A 27,218-nucleotide genomic window follows, 5' to 3' on the forward strand; every position below is an offset into this window, starting at 1 on the left:
ATTCCCTCTCATGAGACATACCCTGACTGCAAAGTGCAAGGCAAACCTTTAAAATGGCAGCCTTTATTTGCTCTTGTCCTATCTCTACCCACAGCATAAACTGTGTCTACAACCGAAGGATCTGCAGATTAACAATAATTAAGAGCAATTACTATGGCAATATCAACAGTGCATGGGCAACAACAGCATTTGTGCACTTTAGCAAGTAGACACCAAAAACGCAAAAATTTTTGGAAGCTTCCAGAGGATAAAAGCAGTGGAAATGATAAAAACAGGACCTTGGAAGGTTCCTCTCAGTTTAACATATCAGAACAGCACATCAAACAGCCCTTTTCCCCAAAGTTTCTGGTGTTTGAGTGTTGTTGGCAGGACAATGAAAGACAAGATCTGTCCCATGTACTCTTAATATATGCAAGAAGTATCAGTGAAGACTGGAATCCCTGAGCTTGAAAATTTCATTTCCATAAGAAACAAACTGTCACTGTGAAGACTATTAAGAACAAAAGCAGACTAAAGGAGCTAGGCTGAGAAAATTAAACTAATAAAAATCTGAGAGTCTTCAGATCAGTCTACGAAGTGAAGGAAACAGCTACCAGAAGCTTCTATGAAAAACATTTGTATAAGTATCATTGACTAATACTCTGCTGCCAGTTTCCCTAAAGCGCTCAAGTAGAGGCTACTGCCTCTAAAATATCTACTATACTTTTCCCATGACAGTGTTCAAAGCTGCCATTTTCTATTAGGTAGAGCAAGGGAGAAAAAAAGATGAGGGAATAAGAAAGAAATCCCAGGGAGAAGTATTGCTGCTGGATTGCATGCTTACAGTGCTGACTGACTCATTCTTAAATGGAAGGACAAAGCTTAAAATGTTCCCTGGTTCAAGGACCCGTCAATCTCATTAACCCAACCCAAGGGATTAAGGCTGTGAGACAGCCAACTTCAGCTGCTGGTACTTCAGGGCCTCCCAAATGCTACCCAGCCCATGCACCTCCATGCATTACACTTACAAATCCCAACAGGTGTCCTGACTTACACTGCATTTTACCATTTTCCAGCTTGCTCATGAATAAAATAAGAAAGGTCAGTAGTCACAGATTATGTTAAACAGTTATTAGAAAACTTCACCTCTTGTTTTTTCCTTAACAAAATGATAGAGTCTCATTCATCCACAAAAAGAAGAAACCTAACCTAACCACAACATCACTGCAGGCCTGTAGGTGGCAAGCTCCTAAAATGGCAAGCTTTTGAAGGAGAAGACACACAGAGATGAGAGCAACTTCTGCAACTTCAACTGACCTTGCTCGTGAGAAGAGCTCCTCTCAACAGCAGTGGAGCACAGTGGAGCTGGCAGGCACAGCAGCACGGATGTGCATTACAATCCAGCACCACTCAGAGACACATGTATGGCAGAGGCAGAGCCTTGTCTGAGCTAATACATCTTGACTTGCAACACAGCAAATGACCTGGGACAGGATGCTCTGCTGACAATGCTATCCCACTTTCCATTCTAGATCCCATTAAGGGATCCTCATGCTTGTACTTGCACTGTACTCCACTGAGAATTACTCATCTCTCACTAAAAAGAGCAGATGAGCTTCATTCATTTTACACCAGCACAGGAATGGGGTCAAGTATGAGCTATGCAATAGCTGTAAGTCAGCTGAACAGCCATCATTCTCCACATTCTTCTCCATTATTTTCTGCATATGGACACTGTAACACAGACCTCTAAACTGCAGCCAAGGCCACTCCAATGATCTTCTCTGACCCAAGTTTCACTGATGCACATTCTGCAAAGCACACTCAAGACTCGGAGAAATGACTCTTGTTTGGATGTTGATTTTTACTGTCATTGGTTCTGAGATGGCTAAGGGCTTTTCACACTCTGGAGCAACAGGCATCCTGAAAGTTCTATGAATGTTAAAAAAAACCCAGTTTAATAAGAGGTGGCCTCTGAGTTCATAAAAACCAAAGCATCTTCATCGCACTCAGGAAAGTGCAGATATTTTGAAAGAACCTCCAAATCCTAGGTCACTGGAGGCTTGGGAATTATGGAAATAGATCAATTTACAAGGTTGCTCACATAATGAAAGCCAGTAAGCACAATAAGGTCAAAATGTGACAGCACTTCCTGCCATTTTGGTCCTGCAGCTTCAGAAGAAAACTGAGATAAGAAAGCAAATACAAATTTAATTTTGTCTACATTGAACACTGCAATGTTTTAAGAGTTGATCTGCAGTGCATTTAGTCGCACATCATACAGCATCATCAAAATTTTACAGTCTCTCCAATTAAATTAGTAGTATTTCTAGACCTGACATTAGTGGATATATTACCTAGCCCTGCTAATTTATCTAACAGCAGCCCTTCCTAGCTGCACATTGCACTGCATTCATATCAACGTATTTAAGGACTTAAAACTTACAACTATCAATATAAACACAAATATTTAGAAAGTAAAGAAATGGCTGAAACAGTAACACCTTGTGAAAATTTCTGACTCATTTAACTCCTGTGATAAGAGTCAGCAACAAATTAAGATCATTCTGCGGACACAAAACCAGAGTTCCCAATAGGTTTGTATATTGTAATCTAATCTGAAAAGGAAAAGGGCTCTGGTTCAGAAGTTTCCCATACACTTGTGGATTCCGAGATTCATTTACTGAAATGAAGAAGCTGGAGAAGAACAACCCAGAAAACAAATGTATTTTCAGCTGTACAAGGTGTTTAGAGGCCATTTGCAGTAATTTTGAATCATCATAAACAGCCAATAGCATATTACACTAGTATGAAATGCTATCCAGAATGTTGAATTTTAACTGGGAGGGAAGGGATTTCATTATTGCTATTATTATGATTATTATATTACTATATTGCAAATAGGTACTGTGGAGACACAGCATCCATGATTACAGAGTCTGTGATTCCACAGTCAGCTGTGGAATTCAAGAAGAAAATTCCAGCTTGCAAACAGTTTGCAGATGTTCAAGACTTCATTAAAAATACATTGTCAGACCCAATCGGGAACAAAATGCAAGTCTGCAGAAGTCTTTCAGAGTTGTCGTGGATTCCTTTTTGTGTTTTAATTCCAATGTAGGCACATTCCAAAATGAATTCTGTTTCCATTGTTAGTTTACCACAAACAGTACAGCACTGTGCTAATGCATAATAACTTCAAACATTTTATTTGGAAATAAAACAGAAAACACACTTTCATTATTTCTTTTGATAAAATGAAATTGGTAAGTTTGTGAAACATATTTTTTTTACATCTACTACTACTTTCAATTGCAGTGAAACTTGGTCATGTAGATGCCACCACTACAATCTATAACCCTGAGTGGTAGATCTGCTTTCACCACCCCGAGGTTCAGCTGCCTGCATGCTCAGGTCCATCTCTGGTATGGCCTAGCAGTATAACTACTAAAAGAGAGTTGAAAGGAAGTCTGGAGAGAGATTAACAACAGTTACACACTGTTTTCGGTACAGAAAGTTACAGACTTTAAGATTATTGAGACATCATCATTAGGTAAAGGATTCAAGAATAAAGTACCTACACATAGGTATAAAATCACAAAGCGTGGTTAGCTAGCCCCACTGGGAATCATCACCTCCAGTCATCACTATCAACAGTGTTGACAGAGCTTGTGGAAGATGGCAGCTCAGCAACACAGAGTCTATAGAAAGGAGCCACACTGGAAAATCCAATCAAGCTAATGCCTGCCAGGCCAGCAAGGACTGTGAGCAGTGGTGAGCACACTAAAACAGAACCTAGCAGCTCATTAACTCCTAGATATCTTTTGTATGTATTATCAAACAAATTCCTTTACACTTTTAAGATGAATGTATCCTATATGCAGAATTCTTTTTATACCCTGCCCAAACAATGTAACAGTGGCTGAAACAGACTTCACCTTAGTAACAACAAAATGCTGTTACTGGCAAAGCCAATAACTAAAGAGGCACTAAACATGTAAGTCACACTCATTCTTAGGATTTTACAGAATCAGGACATCCATTTCCCCTGCAATCAACTAATAAAAAAGTAATTTTTCTCTATATAAATACAAGAATAAAATACAAAAGGCATGTACTTTATTTAAAACACTGTCTGGGGTTAGCCATACCAGGCAATTGTGCATTGCCAAGCACTGATTTGATTTTCATTATACTGCACTGACGGCAAAGTCATTTATCTTTTCTGCTCCCAGTCTCCTTTTATCTTTTCCGTATGCTTCTGTACTTTTCCTCTATCCTGCAGTGTTACTGAATGCTGATGAGCAGAAAATGGTACAAAACCACAGACAACCTCTTTCAGATTAAAGTTCAGGTACAGAATGTCCAACTTTTTCCATTTTGGGGTTTCCAAAGAAGCTGTATATTTGGCATTGTCCAGGTATAGAAAGATCATTTAACTACTTCACTGGCAGTCCTTCTCTAGAACAGACAGACTTTCAAAGAATGAAAGACGTTTCACTCATAGTTCTTATATTTTTCCCATTAAAAACAGAAATTATACTGCTGTCACTGCAGCCTTGTATATTTAAACAAATAATAAAAAATAAAATAAAAAAAGAAAAGCGGTTTTCCACATACCAGAGCCATGACTTTTTAACTTTTTTTTTTTGCATTCAACTTGTTATATTTTTAGATTACTTGCATTCCACAAAAAAAAGAGGATAAATGGCAATATTAAGAAAAAATATCTTCGTAGCTGTATGGTACTTCTTCTTTACATGTTAGCATCTCACCAGTGATGTGCATACAACTGACAACTATCAACTCACCAGCTGAACTTGCCATTATCGGTTTGCTAGTATTGAATCAGGATTGCCATAACCCTGTTTCTCACCAAAATAAAACCTAAGTATTTCATGTCATGAGAGACAATACATCCCTCTTGAAAGAAAGCTGAATGAAAATTTGTTCAAAAAACAAATGTAACAGAATTACTGTCAAAACACTATAGCTGATGCTTCACAAAGCAGACACTTCAGTTGCATTTCAGATCCCAAAGGTCTCTATGCTGTACATGTCTGTACACAAGACAGTATCTGTACCTCTGCTGATTGCAGTCTGTTCAACAGAGTTAAGAGAACCCAAGGAAGGACTCCCGAATAGAACACTGGCTAAAATTCACTCAGAAGAGTGATGTTGGTCAATCTCAGCACATCTGCAACTGCTAATGTTATCACACTTCTCATACAGCACTGACCTGAACCATAACTACCCATGACTTCTAACAAAAACCTTTATATTCTTTATTCCCCTGATTAGGCGTATATATTATCACACTATCAGCATCTTTTTCAGTGAGACATTTTAGCTACCTTCCACAAAAGCTCCCTGCCACAAAACAGAACATGCAACTGCCATCTCCTTGTCAGTCATGAACTCTTCTGAGTGTCATGAACCCTGCCACACCAGCAGAGATAAGCAGTAAGGAATGTGTCCAGAACTAATGTGGAAAAATAAGAAGTGTTCAGTCTATACAGAATTACTCAGAGCAGTCATATGTACAAAATGCTGCAGGTCAATCTCATGACAGCAAGTGGCTGGTTGGTAAAACAGAAGAAGAAATTTAACATCAGTAGGTGCAAATAAATGTAAACAGAAAAACATAACCCTAACTATGCATACACATTACTAGTCTACATTAGCTATAGCCCAGGGAAGAATTCTTGGGAACCATTGTGGCCAGCTCTCTGAAAATGTCAGCTCAGTGCTCAACAAATATTCAACAGGCGAACACAAAGCTACAACTGATTAAGGAAAGAAAAAAAAACCAAAAATTTGTTATGCCACAGAATAAACTCAAGCATATAAACTTTGAACATTGTAGGCAGGTATGGCACCACCTCTCTCTCTTGCTCAGTGTTTCAAACAGGCACTGTAGAACTTAAAATGCACAGAGAAAGGTGATAAGAATAAGAAGAGATGGGAAGTGAATCCCATGCAAAGAGAATTAAGTACTTTTGAGTTCTGAAAAAGCACAGCTAAACTACCTATAGACTCATGACTGGTATACAGCAAATTGAGAACAATCAGTCACTGATCATCACGGGAAAAAAAAAGAGAGAAGACAATGAAAATGTGGAATAAATGCATTTAAGTAAATGAGACATGTAAGTAAAATACAGATCTTGTTGCCAATGATTGTCAGAGTGTGAAGTGCAACAGCTTCCAATCCAGATAATGTGCATTCACAGAAAACAGGTCCTTTGGCAGCTATTAAGCCAGTGGCCCATGTACAACTCCAGGTCAGGGTCAGTGACCAACTGGAGTTTAGGAATAATACTCCACCGATTGTCTTCTCTAAACTGGTCTCCATATAGGACATAGGAATGTATTTTCCTCTGTGTCTGTTCTTACATTAGGTCTGTTGTGTTTTTGAATAAATATTGGGAAAAAAAATATCTAAGTATAAACTAACATGACTCAAAGACCAGCTCTGGCTGTGGGTCCTTTAAGGGCCTCTCCCTTGTGGGTAACAGGAATTTTTCCTTCAACTATTGTGACCAATACAGCTAGAGTCCAGAAAATAAATAATAACAGCTTCTTAATAATCAGGATGGTGAGGTACAGACAGAGAAACAGTAACATCTCACTCTTCTGAAGGGGCTTGCTTGTAATTCATACATACCAAGCACTGGTGTTGACTTCTTCACCTGGGCAAAAATGACAGCATCTTGGATGTGAAAGACACAGTTAGAGGGATGCTTCACAAAGTTAGAGAGTTATGGTTAGTCATATTTCTCAATGACACCTCAACGAGTCATTGAAAGTGGCAAAATATCTTCATTGAGTTTTATATTGTTCTTTCTCCATATTTATGATGGCATAGCACTAAAAAGGACAGTTGTGCATTTCTTTCTCCTCTCAAATTAGACCCACAGACTATCCACCTATTGGACAAGATGGTTCGGTCAAAAGGTCATTAAATTTTTTTTAGTTTTTCATTGGATAATTGCAGAGTCACTGTCTGACCAGAGGTCACTAGATTTGATAGAAATGATATAGCAAAGTGGTCAGGCAAGGGAGGGGGAGGAACAACACAGGTCTGTTCACTAGCAGCTTTCATCTGTGCTGCTTTACTCACAACAGAAAAACACAATCTATGGTTCAGCAGCACTATTTGAACTTAGTCTGCTGAATGAAGAACACACAATTCCTTGAACTTGAAAGACAGTGAGTCTGAAGTGACTAGAAGCCACAAAGCAATCACCAAAAAAGAAAGAAAAGGACATTAAAATCTGTGGTTAGAGGATGTTAGAGCAGAGCTTGTCCAAGTTGAGGTGACAGAACTCAAAAAATATGGAACAACACTTCAACTTGTAATTGTAATTACAACAACAGCTCAATTTAATGAAAACATCCCAGCATCAGTAAAACATGTCTGCATTTGAGAGGAAGCATCTTTCAGAGCAGATAGATTCTGCTGGGAAATCAGTTTTGTTCTTCTCCGGACTTCCTCATGTAGGTACTGCAAGGTGTCATTGTACTGGTGAGATCAGTTACGGAACAGAATGTATAATTAAATGTATTTAAATACTTCAAATGCTGCTAAAGCACAAATGTACATACCAAACAGCACTCAGGATATTTCTTCTTAGCCATCAACCCTGAATAACAGAACTGTGAAGCCAGGCAACTCTACACTACCAGCTGCACTATGATTCACAGATCCTTTTTATCCTCACAATACTTCATGGTAGTATAATCATTCCTAGTCATGCGTGATTCATCAAAGTATTTTGTAGTAAAGACAAACGTTATAATATGCCCTATTGTAACCATGCAAATTACTTATCTTCATTTCCATACCTAAATTATGCTTTCACTGAACTTTTTCTGCTGCTCAAGCAGCTCTCGTGTTCCAAGCTAATTCAGCATTTCAAAGTTGTTTCATAGCAAGGAGTCACAAGTTTCCTGAGAGGTGGCCTTCTTCATCCCCTTTCACTTTCTCAAGCCTCTTTATGCTTTACACATCACTGTTGTGAAAAGGTTTGTACTAGGTTCTTAACTCCAAGCTACCATCCAATCTCCTCTGTATGCCTCACATTTCTTGTGGACAGAAGTTAATGAAAGCTCACTTGACAAACTATACGGTACTTGCCTCAGTAACTGTGACAGGTCGTCTGTGGATCATCACAAGCCAAGCAATACAGAAACACAAGGAAAAGTTTCAAACTTCCTTCTTCTACATCAAGATACATATTCCCAAGGGATTCATCTTTCTGTTCTCTTGGGGCCTAGTAACTTTAAACACTTTTAATACTCATTGCTATGCTGTCTACAAGAGACGTAATATTTTTAAGTAGGGAAGTTAATACAGTCTATTTCCTAATCCTCTGCCTATTAAAACTTTTTTCGAGGTGATTTTCAGGGTCAGTAGGTGACTGCAATGCTATTTTAGAATGGCTCATATTAACTGTTAATTATTAATTTAGATTAACATAATCTAAATTTCTACTTCAAGCCTAATGGTCTTAGCTCAAGAATAAATATCCAACAGCCCCCAAGCAAGTAAAACAGAACACAAATACAAACCACCACTCCGCATTTTACAGTTATAACAAGAGAACACAATAAACACAACAGAGAAAACACAACCTGAGCATGGCATGATAGGAGACTTCCGAAGAGGCACAGAATGCTACTACTACCTCTGCCGGTGCTTATTGCAGAAAGGTTGTATAGTAAAAGTACTGTGGATGGAAATAAATCAGATATTCCCTGTGATCACTCTGTTCTTTTACTTTAGAGCTGCATATTTAACATTTTAAACATACAGAATTACTAAGGAATAAAAAGCAATGATTAATGATCAGAAGAAAAGCAAGTTTGGGCATCACTCCCTTTCCATCCCCCAAATCCAATTAGTAGAATTTCAGTAAGAAATTGAGAGAAGAATGAGAAGAATTATTCCTTTAGTCTTGTGAGATGAAATAACAAAACCCAATGTATGTCGTCTCTGATGCAGCAGAAGCCAAAAATCTAAGTATTTATGAATGCATATGCATTCATATAAATTACTTTGAATTAAGCAGTACATCTTATCACTCACTGACATTCCCACATACAGATTTGGGCTTCTATCTGAAAAACAGAAATCCATCTATCACACAAAAAGACTAAAACAATCAAACTTTCTCATCAGGTATAAATCAGTTTCCCTTTTTCCCAAGGTATTTAAAGTGCAACAATGAACTCACAACAACATTATCAGATTTCAAACATATAGGAATACCTTTCAGTAAAACAAAACACAGCATGATGTTACTATTGTCCAACAATGGTCTGTGATTTGTTATTTACTTAGCCAGGGAACTGAAGAGCTACAAGAAACACATGTGGTATGTAAATGATTCAGTAGGTATACTTTCTTTGAAATTATTCTATAGGAATCCATTTCCCTTTTTCCTCCCCCACCTTTTATTTCCTTTTACCTTCATTAACTGAGGTACTACTTGCCATCCTGAGGATATGAACTCTTAATTGAGGTTCCAAGCTGCTGTGACTACCGAACTATCACCACGCTTGGGAAAAGGAAGGTGAGAGGTAAAATTGTATGGGTACCCCCAGAGGTAAGTGCTAATAACCACCTTTTGCTTCTTATCCTCTCCCCCACGCAGTCATTTCAAATAAATAAAACATCAGTCTTCTTGTTCTGTCCCACATTGCCACACAGCGCCACTGCATGCTGTGAAACAAAACACGTTGCTAAACATTTTTCATGATAATCCACTGTGGGATAACTTTTTTTAATAAACTTTAGGTCATTTACCCTTCAAAGAGAAACATAATCTGCTTTCAAATTATGCTGTTCCAAATACAAAGATAACATGCTCAGTTCTCATTTCTAACTGCTCTTTCTAGGTCTCAACAGCATGCAGCAGCCAGAAAGCTGCCAGGCAGGAGCAGCAGAGGATCTCCTAGGGGTACCATTCAGTGGAATCAAGCCAACAGAGCTGGTTCTCTGGCACCTGTCCCCACCCCAGTGCACGAGAGGCATGCCAGGGGATGGGGCCACGTGCCGAGCTCAAGCAGTTGGACAGTCACAGCAACCACTACAGGCTGAAATAAACTTGAGAATGAGAGCATTGCCCGAAAGGCAGTCGATCAGCCTCACTATTTCCACTGTTTCAGTTTGCCCTGTGCAAACACCACCCTGGAGAGAAGCAGGAAAGGACATGTGAAGCCATGGAGGCTAGACCCTGGAAAAGCACATTTACAGATTCACAGCATATGCTGAGTTGGAAGGGGTCCATCAGGATCATCGAGTCCAACTCCTGGCCCTGCACAGTACCATCCCAAAGACTCACTCCATATGCCTGAAAGCACTGTACAAATGCTTCTTGAACTCTGACAGGTTTGCTGCTGTCATCAGTTCCCTGGGGAGCCTGTTCCAGTGTTCAAGCACACTCTGGGGGAAAAACCATTTTCAGAATCCAACCTAAATCTCTCTGACTCAGCTTCAGGCCATTTCCTTGAGTCCTGTCATTGGTCACAAGAGTAAAGAGATTGGTACCTGCCCCTCTGCTTCCCCTCATGAGGATGTTGAAGACACACTGAGGTTGTGTCTTCAACACAATCTTACAACTTACAATCTCCTCCAGGCTGAACAGACCAAGTGTCCTCAGCCACTCCTCACAAGGCCTCCCCTCAAGGTCCTTCACCATCCCCATGGCTCTTCTTTGGACAGTCTCTAATAGCTTTATATCTTTCTTATAATGTGGCACACAGAACTGCCCCCAGCACTCGAGGAGAGGCTGCCCCACTGCAGAGCAGAGCAGAGCAGGATGATCCCCTTCCTTGCCCTGGTGTTGATGCTGTGCCTGATGCCCCCAGGACAGGGTTGGCCCTCCTGGCTGCCAGGGCACTGCTGACCTATGTTTAATTTGCCATGGACCAGGATCCGCAAGTCTCTTTCCATAGCACTGCTCTTCAGCTTCTCAATCTATTCCTGCAATTAAAAAAACCTTTCAAAAAAGGTATCCAAATTGTGAAAGCACTCCATCAGAAGAGCAAAAGAGTTCTGTCAACCCTACAATACCTTAGAAGAAAATCAAATTGACTAGGTATTCTACTAGTAGAAATGGGAGTAAATTAAACCTCCAGGTTTAATTATCTCCAGGTAAACCATAAACCTCCAGGCAGCAAAAAGTACTGGGACAAAGGCAAAAATAAGGTGGCATTTGTGCAGGTTTACCAACATGAAAACAACAGGTCAAGGCAAGCCTAAAAGGTCAACATTACAGACACCTGACTGTCTATCCCCAAAAAGGAAGGCTTGTACTGGCAACAGGCATGAATCTCTGAAATGAGCGGTTACTTTCCCACCACTGGCTATAAAAACTGGGAATAAACATGCTAAGTTTCTTGTTCCTGTAATAAAAATACGATTAAAATTTACCTAAACCCTAGAGGAGACACTGGTCTATAAATAAATAAAAGCACACATCACTCTCTTCTATCAACCAATACTGTATCTGTCATTCAACTAGATGTCAATTAAGTCTGTAATCCATTTTCACTGAACAGAGCACATACTGCAGTAGGTATGCAGGAAAGCACTGGCTTGACTGACAGATGTTCAGGCTGGTGCAGGAATGTGCTCACCTTTATGTTGTTCTGGTGTGAGACACCTCCTACAGATTATTTGGCACACCATTTTTGCTTTTATGGCAAGAGCATGACTCTTACAGAAACACGCTAATAAACTCTTGCTACTTCTTTGGATGTCAAAAAGCAGAATTGATGTTGATGCCAAGGACAGAAAAATAAGTAAATGAAGTCAAATATGACAGCATAACGTAAGAAGCATAAGGAGACATGAAACAACATTGCATAAAAAGCAGAGTGCAGCTTGAGTGTGCAGTCCTGACTATGAGTTGCATTGTCACAGCACATACCACTAAGCATATGCTCATTAGCACATGAAAGGGAAGGGAAATAGAGTCTCTTCTCTTACAACTTCCTCCTTTCCTCGCTTGTAATGCGGGAAGTAAGAGGAACTGCAGGCACTTCACTCTACCCTCCTCTGGGCAAATGGTAAGAAGGGGTGGGCAATACTAAGTCTCAGACCTTTCTTTGGTTTCATTAGCCAGCAGAGACCTCAGATGAAGCAGCTACAGGCTGAACTTCTCTTGAATGTACAGAATTGCAATTAGGAAGCTGTTCTGACAACCATCAGGCCAGGAATCATGTGCTGCCTCTCTCTCCTCACTGTAATTGCAGGCAAGCCATAAACTTACAAAACAGCCACAAATTAAGAAACTGATTTGTGCTTTTTGACAGTCTTCTTGCTACTACATACAAAGTACACCACTGCCCCCAGATACTTAGAGGTGATCTTCCTAGCCTAAAACAAAACAGAACAATGCTTCCAAACTCAAATCAGTCAATTCAATAGCATTATTTGCAGAGTGCACCTGGGCATTGACATTAGTAAAACAAATATCACATTTAAACACAGCATGTACTACAAGTGCTGACAGAGAGCAATTTTTAAAGGAGTAAGCACAATAAATGTACAGTGTTTTCCTAGTGCATTCAACTTGCAAATTCAACCAGAAATCAATAACAATGGAGTGCAAGTTTGCAATTTATGTTTTTAACAAATTCCCTGGCATATTCAGTTTAGCATGGATGCTGATCACATAGGTTTTTGTTTGTTTGTAGCATGTTTTGTAGCCACAGTATTTAAAAATTAATAAACTAGAAGTCATTTTCAATACACAAACCTGAAACAGAATGGGTAAACAAATATTGATGCAGTGAATCTGAAAAAGCTACCATTTCTTTGGATTCCTATTGTATTATAATACAGCTTCCCACTTAAAATAATTCACAGTAGTAAGCACTGAACTGAGTAAAAGATACTTGCAGAACCAGCCCGTTGTTACTACAGAGAAAATTTCACAAATGCAAAAGAAAGAAAAAACACACCTATCTATATCCATGTGTGCTTTTCCAGCTCAATGTAACTGCATACCTCTCAATACACTCTTTCTAACATGCATTTTATTTTTAACTGGTTGATGAAAGCTGTTCTGAAGCCAAGTCTGAGACATTAGTAATAAAAAGCAAAAGCTAATTTGCATCATTATAAAATTCACAGACATATAAAGATTAAATATTGCAAGTCTGCATTGTACCAGGCTCTAGAAATATGCCTGGTGCTTCCTGTGTTAGCTGTTACCTGTTTATCAGATAAACGTGTGGCCTCCCAGTGGTAAGTGATGGGCTAACAAAAGTTATTTTGCAGGGCTTCAAAAGTAGAGCACAACTCCGGAGCTGGACTTAAATTCAGGTTACAGAGGAAGGAAATTTTAATTGAAGACCAGTTCTACTTTTGATAGCGAAACCATTCTGCTGTAAACAATATGCTCATCCACAAAGAATTATCTCATGTACAATTGCTTCAATACTGATTCATAAATAATAACTGGTGTAGAGACTTTGCTGGCAGTTACTACCATCAGCTGAAGAGAGGGCCTAAGGAAAAGCCTCAGGCCTTTAACCCAGGTATTCATTAGCTGACAGAAATTGCCTGGTCTTGAGGTCATTCTTGCTATTAGATAAAAATATTAACACATTTTTCAAATACAAAATAATTTTATAAAAGCTACTGGCTGAACTGCATACTAAGTGCATAGTTATCTTAAACAAGACATATTTTCAGGTTTTTCTAGCGACTAACAAGTGATAAAACTCACTGGGAAAAAAGTTGTTCTGCTGTTCAACATGGGTTTTTTTTCTTTTTCTTAAACTATTACTGAGTCAGCTCTTTAGTCTCCTCAGACTGATCACCACACTTCAGATAAGGGAATGCCCAACACAGCTGTCCAGCTGGAAGCACTGTACTATATCCAGTCATCTTGTCTTAAGGACATAAATAAAACCATGGTCCCATGCTGGAACTAAACCAACATGAGCTGCTACACATGTACCGATTCTCACCTAAATCTGCTTACATGACTCTGTTCACCAGCTCTTCCTGGACAAAAGTAATTTTTCACTTGTGCAGAATGAAGCAACTGTTACTACATTAATCCCATTTTTGAGACCACTTCATCTTTTCTAGATATATTAAGCCAAACTGAGTGAGCCCCCCCAGACACATGTCTGAGAGAAGTCAATACCAGGACCTTTATGCAGGCTCTCTGCAAGCCAGAAAGCACTACAGAAATAGTAATTATTTTACTGTCCTTTGGCCAGATTATTAGAGCTCCTCCTCATTGGCCAGGGTAAGATTTAAATGCACTGTAAAGCTTGTGAACATTAATTACATCTTAGATAAAGTAATACCAAAACAAAAGCAGTACAATAAATGTTGATTTTATTCCAATATAATTCTTATCGTAAGATCTTTCTTAGCTTCAAGATCTTTGTATCATGACAAACACTCAGCACTGATAGCACTACAGTAACATTTAATACAGCTGAAACCAAGACAAACCTGGTCATAAAGGTCTCTTCAAAATAGAACACGCATGGATTCAGTCACAGTGGAGGTCCTACCCTGAGCAGCTGACCCCGCTGCAGCTGGCACACGCTGCCAGTCCTGCAAAAGGTGCTGCCACCACTTTGCAATAGAAAGGGTAGGAAAAGTGAAACCACGCAAAAATCCTCTTTGGGTACTGCCTTCCTTCAGCATTTTTCCACCCACTCACCATCACCCAGCTAGATAGCCACTTTCTTTCACAGCTGCTCGTTCCCATCTGCTCTGGTACTGTCTGCAATTGTCTCTCTAATCCCTGCACCCACAATTCCTCCTGACTTCACTCCTTTCCATACACTTTCTTTTTCTGTTTTTAGCAGATACTCCCCCTGACCAGAGAAACACTTCAGTGTTGCCAGCTGTCATTTTATTTCCATACCTATCACCACATCCCATCCACAGCAGAAAGGAAGAATAGGAGAAGATGAATCTCCCAGAAACATCTTTTCCAGCATTACATTCATCTCCAGTGATACACTATGTGCTCCCTCCTTCCACTCATTCAAAAAGAGGAAGAATCTACAGGGGAAAAAATGAATTAAAATAACTTACGAGACACTGAAAAGCCATGCAGGAAATAACAAGTTTTCCATGTTCACCTGACAAAGGAATGAGAAACAGAGGGTTTGGAGAATAGAAGCACTAATCCAAGCAGGGGAAAAAATAAAGCAACAATAGTAGGAAAAGGCATGGTGATTGAAAGCACAAATAAAATCAACAATGAAGGAAAGAGACACAGAGATGATGTGACAGACAATACAATCCAACCAGTGATATTTTGCTTTTAAGAATTACTGACAAAGAACATATGATGCATGATTAGGAAATGCAACATAAGACTAGAAGCAAGCAAGGATGTGGAGGCAAGTGGAGTTTTCTGGATTATTGTACTGTGGAAAAATGACAGCATATAGATCCCATGATCTTCCCCAGCTGCAGCTGGTACAACTGCTAGAGCCATATACTGATCAGCTAAACCTGCTTGCAAGGGCACCCCTCTTCCCTCAAAACAGGATTACCTCAGGTACCACCTTAGAACTACACTGCTCCCTAGTCCATAGCAGCATAGATGACTGCAGCACTGTCCTCTCCACAGGAATAAAGTTTGCCTAAAGACAAAGGCAGTTACAGGGATTTCCTGTAATCCCAGTTGAATCTGAGTAACATATTATATACCTGTAATACATATAAAAAGTCAGGTCTGTTTTCAAATCACCTAATCTGGAATGCATTTGGGTCAGACACATGGATTAAAGAGTTATTGATGTGATAATGATTCACATCCACTATAGGATGCACCTAAAAAAGAACTACTTGTCTTAATTCCCTTTTCCCAATTAATTTTAGTGTATGAAACGTAAAACATCTTTAGACAAGAATTATATACACTATAGCCACATTAAATATTTTGATTGGCTACCTAAGCTTTCCAAAAGGCAGTTTCTATTTAAAACTTGACTTGTATTGAATGTCATGCTGAGGTTTAAACTAATTTTGAGTGGCACTCTTTGAGAAAAAACGAACAGTTAACATTTAAGCAATCTTGAGGAAAAAAATCTGCTTTTCATCTCACAGATCAAACTTCTATTCCTCAGAATTTATCTACCTTTGACCACAGCACTTCATTAATACTGGTCAGCTGGAAAAGAAGTGAGATTATAATCATTATCATGCTGTCAAAATTTGAAAGGACAGCCCACTCTCCCCAAAATGTTTTGTGAACCAAAACCATGTTCATAGAAGTGCCAAAAGAAAAGCAAAAGTATATGCAAGCTGGAGTCCTTTAGGTTTCAACTAACAAATCTAATATACCCTGCATTAATTAAAATGAAGATTCACCAATGTAAGAAATAGCCTATCAAGATGCTTCAGCTGAAGGTTTGGGTAATTTTCCTGAAAATCCATTCATTTTTAGAAGCAAACTTACTTTTACTATACAGTTAACTTCCCTGGATATGGGGGTAACTATGTTTTTGTAAAAAGTGGCTTTGAAGGAAACCAAGAAATATGAAATTCCGTGTGCAAGGATTCAGATAATTTCAAATTCAACCAGTAGCGTCCATGAACTCCTGACAATGCAATATAAGAGACTCAAAAAGATGGATTACCTCAGCAATTCAGCTGAAAGAACACAGCTCTGAAGTACTTGCTGTGAGTTCATACCTTAAAAAACACTCAACAAAACTGCACCATGATAAAAGGTGATCAGATCCCAAATGGAACTGAAAAATAGCAAGATATATCTAACCAATAACTCAGTGCAAACTATTTTAGTATTCCTGGGCATTAATACGCCTCTGTGATAAGGGCTTTATAAAAAAAAAAAAGAGTTAAAACTCTAACCAAACAATTTTATGGGATAAGAGACTATCTCAATCTATGCAGGATTTTGGTCTTCAAGTTTTCATGAAGATTAACCTACTAATTCTCATAATTATTGGCAAAGTTCTGTACAGTGGTGATGTCAAGCTGGTGGGATATACATATGTATCTCCCACATGAGCTGAACCAACGGACTCCAGCATAACTATAAGGCTCTAGTAACCACAAATTCCTGACAAAAGAATACTTGGATTTTCTCTTCAGATTCCAGGTAAATCGGAATAGTTTTGGGAAACACAAGAACAGCAGAAACTTATCAACTGTTGTCTACAGTACATAAGTGTGCCTCTGTTTTCAAGGCGTCAAATATATTCAAGCACCAAAAGCCTACAGGATATGAGCTCTAAACAATACTATCAGAAAAGGAGTTAAGGAAGAAGAAGGTTGCATGTTTCAAATTGATGGTTCTGAGGTCCATTCCCCACATTTTAAATATTTGGTTATGCCAATGGCAGTGACAGGACAAGGAGTAACTTGTTTCAAAATAAAAGTGGTCAGGTTTAGATTAGGTGTTGTGGAGAAATTCTTTACTGTGAGGGTGGTGATACACTGGAATAGGTTGCTCAGAAAAGCTGTGGATGACCCATCCCTGGAAGTGCTCAAGGCCAGGGTGGATGTGGTTGTTGAGCAACCTGGTCTAGTGAAAGGTGTGCTTGCCTATGGCAGGAGTACTCAGAACTAGATGGTCTTTATGGTCCCTTCCAACCAAAACTGTTGTATGATCCTATGACTATTACATAAATCTCAGCAGTTCCCATATCATTATAGTTAAAGCACCTCAGGAAAACCACTTCCTACTCATATTTCCTTCTTGTGGTGCCAGAGAGTAGTGTCACAGTCTCCTGGTCATGGTATAAGAGGGCTGAAGAAAGGACCCCAGTGTCCTACCCAGCTGTTCCAGTAACAAAAAGACGTATTTGTTGATCCCCTCAAGATGGCCTAAATGATATGCCAGTACTGTCCTGGGTCTACCTTCTATTCTAGCCTTGAATCCATGCTACAGCTCTGGTAGTAGCACAAAAAGTCAGATCTATGAACTGTCTTGGCTGAAAACTTACCACATTTTTAGTTACTTTTCAGGTCAGTTTTCAGCCAGATCATATGGCTGTACAGAACTGATGGCTGGCACAGGGAAGGCCAAGAATACCTCTGGCTCAGAGAAGGTAGATCAGCTCCCTACACTGCAATTCAATGCTTAGGCTGGTTTAAAGTGTTTAAGGAAATATATCCTGATATGAACAGTCTGCAGTCCTTCCTCGTGTCTCCAGGCTACAGCACAAAAATCATATAGCATTTCCAAAGTATAAGGTTATAACCTTTGCTTAGGTTAACAGCTCAAACTGTTGTCTAGTCCTCTGCTTCCAGAACTATCTCTGTTTTGCTATCCACAGTAACTAAGTAGGAAGGGTTTCTCTGTTTTCACCTGAAAAATCAAGACAACAGCACTGTGAAATATTCTATTAAGTTGATAGTATTTTCTCCTGTATGTTTTGGCTTGTTATACAGTTCTGAGCTTGGTATTTGTACACAAAAGCAAAACTGATATAAATAAAGGATTTTTTCAAGGCGTAACTCCTGGAATCACGCCATATTTGCAAGAAACAGCTCCAGAAACTTAGTGCTTCTATCAAGCTCAGGAAGTACATAGGTCACAAAGTTCTGCTCCTGAGCAAAAGACCTAAGAGAGAAACTATTATATCAGCCTCCTGAGCTAGCATACAGCACACCAAGGGACACGTCAGTACTGAAGGAAGGAGACTGGAAAACTTACCAGAATTACCACTTTAATAATCTCATGAACACTGGTAATGAAAAGGCGACAGGAAAAAGGAAAAAAAAAAAAACCTTCCCAAGAAAACCAAAGTGTAGTTTAACAGCATATTTAAAAGTTTCAAAATTCATCAGATAAGCCCTACTAAGCTAACCATTTAGAAAAGGAACAAGACAAACCAAAAATGTTACACAAATCTCCAGGAAAGGTCCCAAACAATACACACAATCATTAAACAGACCAGCAAATTTTAAAAATACTAATCAAGAAAATATTTTAAGTATTTGCTGGTACAATCCCTTTACAAAAAGTGAGGGTTTTCAAAGCAATGAAATGTATTTGGTACATTAGAAATACTTACAACTACTCCACTCTTGGTGACAGTTTCCCGGTATGTGAAATTGCACACTGCCCAAGCCAGGTAATAGGTGGACATGAGAGGGGTCTGTGAAAAGTGATCTGTAACCCATCCATCTTCTTCAAAAACAGAAGTTTCAACTGGCATGTTGGACAAAGATAAGTAAGTCGCTTGATGTCTGATGCTGATTTTGAATGTGGCCTTGTAGATGGGCTCATCAAAGCAAGGAAAGGCTTTTCTGGCGTGAGTGGGAGAAAACTGCGTAACACCAAGAAACCTAGAAATTCAGAAAACAAAAATAAAAATTGATTACTAACTGTGCCTAGCACTTGATTCATAGACATACCACATAAGACACTGCTTGACCATTGTGATTTATAGGAGGAAAAAATTACAACTGTACAAAAAATACAGTGTTTGAACACTGCTTGATCTTCTTATTACCTCTACTGCAATGCAACAGATACAAATTAATGGTCTACAAATTTCCTACAAATATGTAGACACCAAACTGACACTAAATAAATCAACCCTCGCCTTCATCAAACTTCAGGTTCTAGCAGTATTGTTCATCAATATGTGGGGAAAAAAAGGCGCACTACTGCTGGTTATACAATGTAATATAAGCACACAACACACTTGTAAAACAAGTTCAAACCAGGATTTAACAGTCTTCAGGGAATTCACTCTGCCCTGAGACACTGACAGGGCGCTTTACCTTTCTTTGGGCACAAGAACTTACGGTCACAAAGTGCACTCAGGAGGGTCATTGTTTTCCACTGCTGATTACTCCTCTACCAGCTGCATGCAGGCCTGGGACACAGTATACTACACAGCACTGCTGTGTCTGTGCACATCCTGAAAAAACATTCTGTGAGCTCTGCAGAATCACAAATGCAAGCAAATGATTAAACCAGCACTAAATATTTCACCATTCTTCTACACGTGCTTTTCTTTTCTGATGAATTTTATAGAGAGCAAATCCATACTCTCAGTTAATGAGTCAAACTATGGAAAGATCTCTGAAGGAGGTAAAGGTATTAATTATGCACATATGGGAAGAATGGGAAGGTTCTAGCTTGACAACAAAACCTGTAACTGTTTTCTCTGGAACTAAATAAATTTTGATCCAGATACCAAATAGGAAGCTTTCTGGATGGAGACTTACATTTACACATTTGGAGAAAACACATGATCTTTTCGCAGAAACAAGAAGTTACACTTAAAAGGTTGAATTATGGAGTTTGGTAAGAGTATTTTCTGGAGGCGTGTAGAATGAGAAAATTACCATGGGCCAACCATGTAAATGTGAAGGTAGCATGTATGTAGGCTTTTTGAGTGGTATTGATTCGTGTCTCACCTTCCAAGGCTTCATCTGTGGAAATAATTGTGCAATTTTAGACACCAGGCAAACATTTATCAAAATTTTAGAGGCTGACTAATCATCTGTTAGGGTGTGTGAGGGAAAAAGATGGGTGGATAGCTTTGATGTAATGAAAACGGTGGCACCTATTATTAATCAGTCTATAACCATTAATCTGCAATATGATACTCTAACACTGACAGAGCAAAAAACATAGGTAGCCCGTTTGGAAAATAAAGTATCTAATTAACTTTTTCTAAAACTTTTTGGATTTTACAATCCAATAAGTTTATTGGAACGTTACACCTTTTTCTTGATAGAACTAGATATATGTTTACCAGTGAATTATTGCCTCTTGCAAAAAAGGATGACTTTTTAAAACTTTGAAAAAATTTTCCATCACTGAAGCAGATACCATTGGTCTTTTTTCTAAAATAAAGGGCCTTTTTTGGCTAATAATTGTTGAAGGAATTCATCACATTTTTCTTGCCTCATTACAGAACATGGATTATTAAAACCATCATTTTGGATAAGGTTGCTAAATCTAAGGTAAAAAGTTGGTGCTGGGTATCCCAGTGTTAATCTAAAAAAATCCCGTATTATCAGTGTATTTGCATTACTGCAACAAAGCCAAATCAGCCAATTAAATGAAGCAAAGCAACTTAATTTATATGCAAAGTATTTCAAGTGGACTTGATTCTGCATTCTAGGCACACTCTAAACAGCTACAGACATCAACAGAGGCTTCAAGTGAGCATGGAAAACTGTACTGGCCTGTTATTAATAAAGCAAGAATGATGAACTTTCTTCTGCAAGTAACAATTTTAATGAGCTTCAACACACACGTAAACACACACTTAGGAAATACTGTTTATACTGTGATACTCTCTAAATAAGGAAGCTTTCCCCTCTCCCCTCTCCACATCTTCCCTCCACTTCTCAGAGATATTATCTCTGAGATATAAGAGTCATATTTTAATGCATATTAGGCCACTGAAACAATCCCTTCACCAGGCTAATAAACCCTGGTAAACTTCATCTTCTGTGTTTTCACAGACAGACAAATATATCCATATAGATATAACTGGGCGAACACAGGGCAGTCAATATTTTTTACTAAAAATACATCAGCTACCCATAGTAGGGATATTTATAACATGTGCATTACTATCAAACATCGATTTGCTTGTTGTGCCATAAAGCAAAACAAACAAAATCTTAAAACTGCTTAAAAACCCTAACCATTTCGTTCTAAAGAAAACAAACAAGCTAAACCCCTAACATTGTTTATCTATTTCACTCTGTGTTCAAAGTAAAACAAGCAGACTTCTACAGCATGCCAAAAGCGAAGGGCAGGTTGAGTATTTCATCCTTCCCTTTACATACCTCTCTGGATACCAACACTTTTACCTCCTGTTCCCAAAAATACCAAAAGTTGTACTTGAGGGAAGGACAGGCTCACAGTCTGTCTTCTCAGAATACCCATGGCAGTAACTTGCAGGTGTTTTAATTCCATCTTGTCTATTAAAGAAAGACATGTTTCCTCAACAACCTGTATATTTTGACATCTTAGTTGTTACAAGGCTAAAGAATATGTCTTTGTTTTGCTTGTGTGATATAAGAATTTTTTCCTTTTCACTTATGCCAAAGTTTGATGTTCATTTATATTATGCCTGCATACTCATCCAGTACTCTACACTAGCTCTGTATTATATTTCTGTTGATTACTGTCAGTAAATTCTAGCACATAATGCAAAGTAAATTTGTAGCATATCACCTGAATTTTACATTTCAAGTACAATAGGAAAGATTTCAGTCAGAAAATAAACACTTCTACGCAGCTTTTACATTTCAGGCTGATTTACAAATTCACCTGTGAAGGCCAGAGAAACTAACTTTAGGGGGAAAAAATCATAAAGTGAAAGCATTAGTATGTTCATGATGCCTCACAGCAGAGTTATTTGCTCCTCATGTACAACAAAAGTGAAAAATGATGGTTTGGACCCTTTTACAGCAAGTACTACTCCAATGAGGCTGCTGTATTTTAATTGAATATAAAGGTGTCAAAAAAATCAAAGCCCTGCTGGAACAGCAAGGTCTCCCAGAGCATGCAAGTCTGTCTGTCTATCATAACAGAAGCTGTCCATATTTGAGGACTAAAAATGTTTATATATATATCATACTGAAAAATGGGTTATTAATCAGAATGCAAATTGTTACTGTAAGAATGCTCTCTGATCAAAAAAGTTCCCTAGTTTAGAATGGGTATTATTCACTTTATACTATAGTGAGTCATTAAGCCTGTGCCAGTTGAAAAGGAAAGACACTTCTTCTATTTAACACTTGAAACTACAACCATACAATGACCACAGTTTTAAAAATGTTTTACTGAAAGAAATATAAGTGAGCTGGTGTAAAGGAAAAAACATGCCACTGCTTCAATACAGCAATGCTATCTTACACAAGGTATTTTGCCCATGACTATACTTAAGTGTATTAAAAACAAAGTTATTTATATCTGAAAAGTTACACACAGAGCACTGCGAAAAATATTTTACCATCACCTTCCCCTGTGTCTTAAACTATCCTGATGACTGAAACAGTGAATAGACCCTTTTTTGTTGGTGATGGTTTCTAAATCTTAACTAGGGGATCGGTATTGAAGTGTAGTACAGTAACTCTGGAGAAATGTCACTGCCACACCTATTTGACAGCTCAATTATTCCTACACAAAGTACACGAAAATAATAACTGCTTAAATAACTTCTCAGATTTGTAAAGTGAATTATACCCCCTGCTGTTAACAGTATTTTGTTTTCTGATTTGCCCATTTCAATACAAGTCTGTAAGAACTCCCAATTACCCCAACCATTCAGTCAACCGTGATAAAAGGCATTTTATCCGCATCTTTTCTTACAGCTGTGCTTTTTCAAATTTCTTTATTTCACTGTGATGACAAATTGCAAAAACTTAATTTCGATCCTGCTTGCGGTTCTAATATCAGGCTTTTTAAAATTGTCAGTAATCACAGCAATGAAAATACGTTTTAATAAAAGGGCTTTTGACTTAATTGAGTTGGTGAGAATGCCTTTCATGTCTTATTATTTTTGCCTAGTTCTTCCAACTATAAAGTCTTTGTTTCACTTAGATTGCTTTCACAATCTAAACCAGCAAGATTCAGGAAAAGAAAACCTGTGATGTGGACAGGTATTTAAAGAAAGGACAGCTTAAAAATAATCCAATTCTAAAATTATAAACCATGCCAGAACTATCAAGAAGTCCATCCCGCCTTTCTTTTCCACTACAAAGCCTCAATGAGGTTAGAAAACACCTTTAAAAAGAAAGCCTCTGTAACTGGCTAAATGGGGCCCTCCACAGTAACCCTGCCTATCGCAACAAGGGCCTCGACAGGAACCCAAGGGGCTTTAACTACATGAGTAAACACAGATAAAGACTGAATCTTGCTGTGCCTGCAAACGAATCAGGTTTGCCGGGTCACAGGGTGTAAATCTGCAGCGACCCACCTGCAAAAGCAAACGTATTCATCTCATGTGAAAACGCATCCCACCACGTTTTCGCTTTACCTAATAGAATAAAAACAAAACAGAAGTCTCGCTGCCCGACACGCTGCTGTTTGCAACCTGACAAGGCTTTGTCACACGAGGGCACACGGCAGCCGGACACAGTCTTTGTGTGAAACAGACCCGGAGTCTCTGCTCCGGGCCCGTCCTGACAAGGTCCTAGCGGAAGCTCTGCTTCACTGGTGCCACCCTTGCAAGTTTGCTCCTTTCAGCCGTCCGTCCCCACGCTGCGCTGGGGCATCTCCGGACCCGCCGCCCGCTGCCCGCTGCCCGCTGCCCTCCCCGCGCAGGCGGAGCGCTCGGCTCACCTGCCGGCGGCCCCGGCTAACCCCGGCCCGGCCTCCCGCACGGCCCCGGCTAACCCCGGCCCGGACCGCCCCGCAGCCCGAGGCAGCTCCGCCCGCCCCCGCTCGCTCCGGCGCAGTCCCTCCGCCTCGGCCGCTGTCCAGCCTCTCTCACGGCTGTCTCACGACACCGGCCGGTGGCTTGGAGCGGGCAAGGGCTCGCGGTGCGCGAGAACCTGCATCTCTGCCCTGACAGCCGAGCCCTACAGAGATGTCCAGAGAGAGGTGGCAGGGAGAGGCGAGGCCTGGACTGCGCTCACCAGCCGGCCGGCCGCTCCCCCCCGTAGCCCCCTCCCCGCGCAGCCGGCCGAGCCCCGCACCCTCCGGCGGGACCGCGGGGCCGGGCAGCGCGGAGCCCGCGGCATCACCCGCCTGGCGGCGCCGCGGCCTCCGGGTCCTAGCGCCGCCCTACCCGAAGTTCGGCGCGGGGGCCGCCAACTTCGGACTGAGTTGGGTTTGAGGCGACGCGGCCCCTCCGCTACCTTCGCTCGCCGTGAAGGACGTAGGAGCTACGAAAGAAGCCCAGCAGTTCGTTCTCGATGAGGGCGTTGTAGATGATCTTAAGGTTGTAACTTCTCTGCACCTCCAGGCTGCGGTTGAGGACCACGACGAACACCTGGGTCTGGGGATAGAAGAAGGTGCGGGCCACCCGCACCCCGCCGGCCAGTTTGTCCTCGGCCACGCGGACCGCCTCGATGTGCATGCGGTGGGCGTGGAGCACGATGTAGCGGCTGGCGTTACGCACCTCCAGCTGCACGTTCACCTCCCCGCTGAAGGTGAAGTTCTCCATGAAGGCGCTCAGCATCAGGTTGTAATGCAGCGGCCGCAGGTGCCGCGGCAGCCGCGGCCGGGCCCAGGGCGGCAGCTCCCGCCGCCGCTGCCACTCCTCCTCCTCCTCTTCCTCCTCCTCCTCTTCCTCCGTCGCTTCCCCGCCCCGCGCCTCCTCCTCCGGCCTGCCGGGGGGCTGCCCCGCACCGGGCGGCTGCCGGGCTGCCCCCGAGAGGCTCCCGTTGCCGCCGGCCCGCGGCGGACCGTCGGCGGCGGCGCCGCACTCCTCGAAGCGGACGCTGAGCAGCACGGCGATCATGGTCACCGCCAGCAGCGCTAGGATGGAGACGGCGAAGCCCAGCACCAGGCGCTTGTGCACGGCGATGTGCCGCTCCGTGGTGCGGGGTCTTGGCCCCGGCGCCTCGGCCCACGGTCCCGGCGGCAGCCCCCGGCTGCCGTTCCGCAAGGCGGCATCCTCCTCGATCATCATGGGGGTGACGGGCGGGCGTTTCTCCCGCTTCTCCTCCAGGGCCATCACGGCAGCGCCGCCCCCGCCTCCCGCGGGGCCGCCGCCACCCGAGGGGGCCCCGAAAGCATGGGAAACTCCGGAGCAGGGGGGCCCTCGGCCCGCGTGGGACGCACCGTCTCTCACTTCCCGACGAGCCGCATCACCCTGGCCGCCGGGAGCCCCGCGGGGGAGCAGCCCTCGGGGAGGGGAACGGGACGAGGTCGGGTCGGGTCAGGCAAGAGGCGGCGGGCGCTCTCCGCCGTCCGGCCGCCGGGCCACGCCGCGCAGGCAACTTGTGTGGCTTCTGCGGGGCAGTTCAGTACATGCCGCCGAGCGCACCTCGGCGCCAAGGGGGAGGGCTCTGCCGCCCCGGCCCCCCCGCTAGCGCCGCCGTCCGCAAGGAGCTCTCTTTCCCCCGCGTCCCGAGCCCCCGGGGCCGGGGTCAGGCTCCTCGCCCGGCCCCGGCAGCACCCGAGCCATGCGCGCCCCCGGGGCGCCGGCGCGCAGGTCGGCCCGTCCCCGCGGGGCTCGCCCGGCACCGGCGGCGGTGGCACCGGACAGCGGCGCAGGCCGGGCCCGTCCTCCTCTTCCTGAGAGCGGGTCAGGCTTCGGAGAGTCGCTCCTCTTATTTTCTCTTTCCTGTCTCCTGCAGGTACAGAGCAATCTCCCGGCTGGCTCGAGCAGAGGCGGCTATATATAGGCACCGGGGAGAGGCGAGGGAAGGGAAGCGAAAGGAAGGGAAGGGGGGAGAGGCGGGCAAGCCCCGCCGCCCCTCGGCTTCAGCGGCTGCTCCGGCTGCCGGCGGTGACGGCGGCGCCCCGGGGGAGCGGGCGGGGGCGACGCGGGGACGAGGGAAGCTTTTCTCCGGTGTGTCACACGCGGCGGCTCCGGGGGAGGTCGCTGAGGCGGCGGCGGGAGCCCCGGCCGGGGCGGGCGGAGGGTGAGGGCTGGGCTGCGCCGGGAGTGGGGAGGCTGCAAAGCCTCCGAGCCGCAGGACTGCCCGGGATTACACACAAATGCGTGTGCTCTCCACATAAATATTGAATGTCCTTACTGTGTCGTATTTATAGAGACTTAATAAAGAGCCGCCGACTACGTGTTTGAACGACAATAGTGCTGTCATACTAACGTGAGGATGGAGCTCAGAAAAGGATAAATACTCCTACTTAAATCGATAGGATTAATATGCCCCGAAAAAAAACCCGCGTCGTAAGCGTTGGCTGCTACTTTCAGAAATCCCCCTGCCGTTAGTCCGCGGCCCCAGGACTCACTCTCTTACTCTCCTTCCTGCTAGTGCTGAACCCCCACTCCTCAGCTGGAGGGATTTAAAGATGTGTTAAAGGCTGCCTGCGATAATACAGCAACACTTGGCACCCCTAGGAGTGAACCTCTGAAAAACCGAATCAGCCTGCTTTTTCCACCTGCGCCCAAACTTTTGTACATAGGATCTGCAAACACACAGAATTAATATATACAGCAAGGATCTAGATCAATGTCTGAAAGCATCTCTATTCCCCTTATTTTGCTTGCATACTTCAAAAACTATCTCTGTTCGTTTTCTTTTTTGAAGCTCTTTAGCTCCGATCTTGTAAGCAGTCACAGATGTGTCTATCTTTGGCATTCAGTCCTGTGGAATC

General features: G+C 42.0%; 1 protein-coding gene across 1 annotated transcript in view; it reads right to left on the minus strand.

Moving 5' to 3' along the window:
- Positions 1-25,733, minus strand: part of LOC131592088 (thyrotropin-releasing hormone-degrading ectoenzyme-like) — a 204,070-nt gene extending 178,337 nt beyond the window's left edge. The window contains exons 1-2 of the mRNA XM_058863365.1: positions 24,788-25,733; positions 19,021-19,294 (exon numbers count right to left, since the gene is read on the minus strand). Coding sequence (XP_058719348.1) covers positions 19,021-19,294; positions 24,788-25,608 — 1,095 coding nt within the window. The 5' untranslated portion in view covers positions 25,609-25,733. The remainder of the gene's footprint in view (positions 1-19,020; positions 19,295-24,787) is intronic.
- Between the last annotated feature and the right edge of the window lie 1,485 nt (positions 25,734-27,218).

Source organism: Poecile atricapillus, chromosome W, assembly GCF_030490865.1.
Source record: "Poecile atricapillus isolate bPoeAtr1 chromosome W, bPoeAtr1.hap1, whole genome shotgun sequence".
Lineage (NCBI taxonomy): Eukaryota > Metazoa > Chordata > Aves > Passeriformes > Paridae > Poecile > Poecile atricapillus.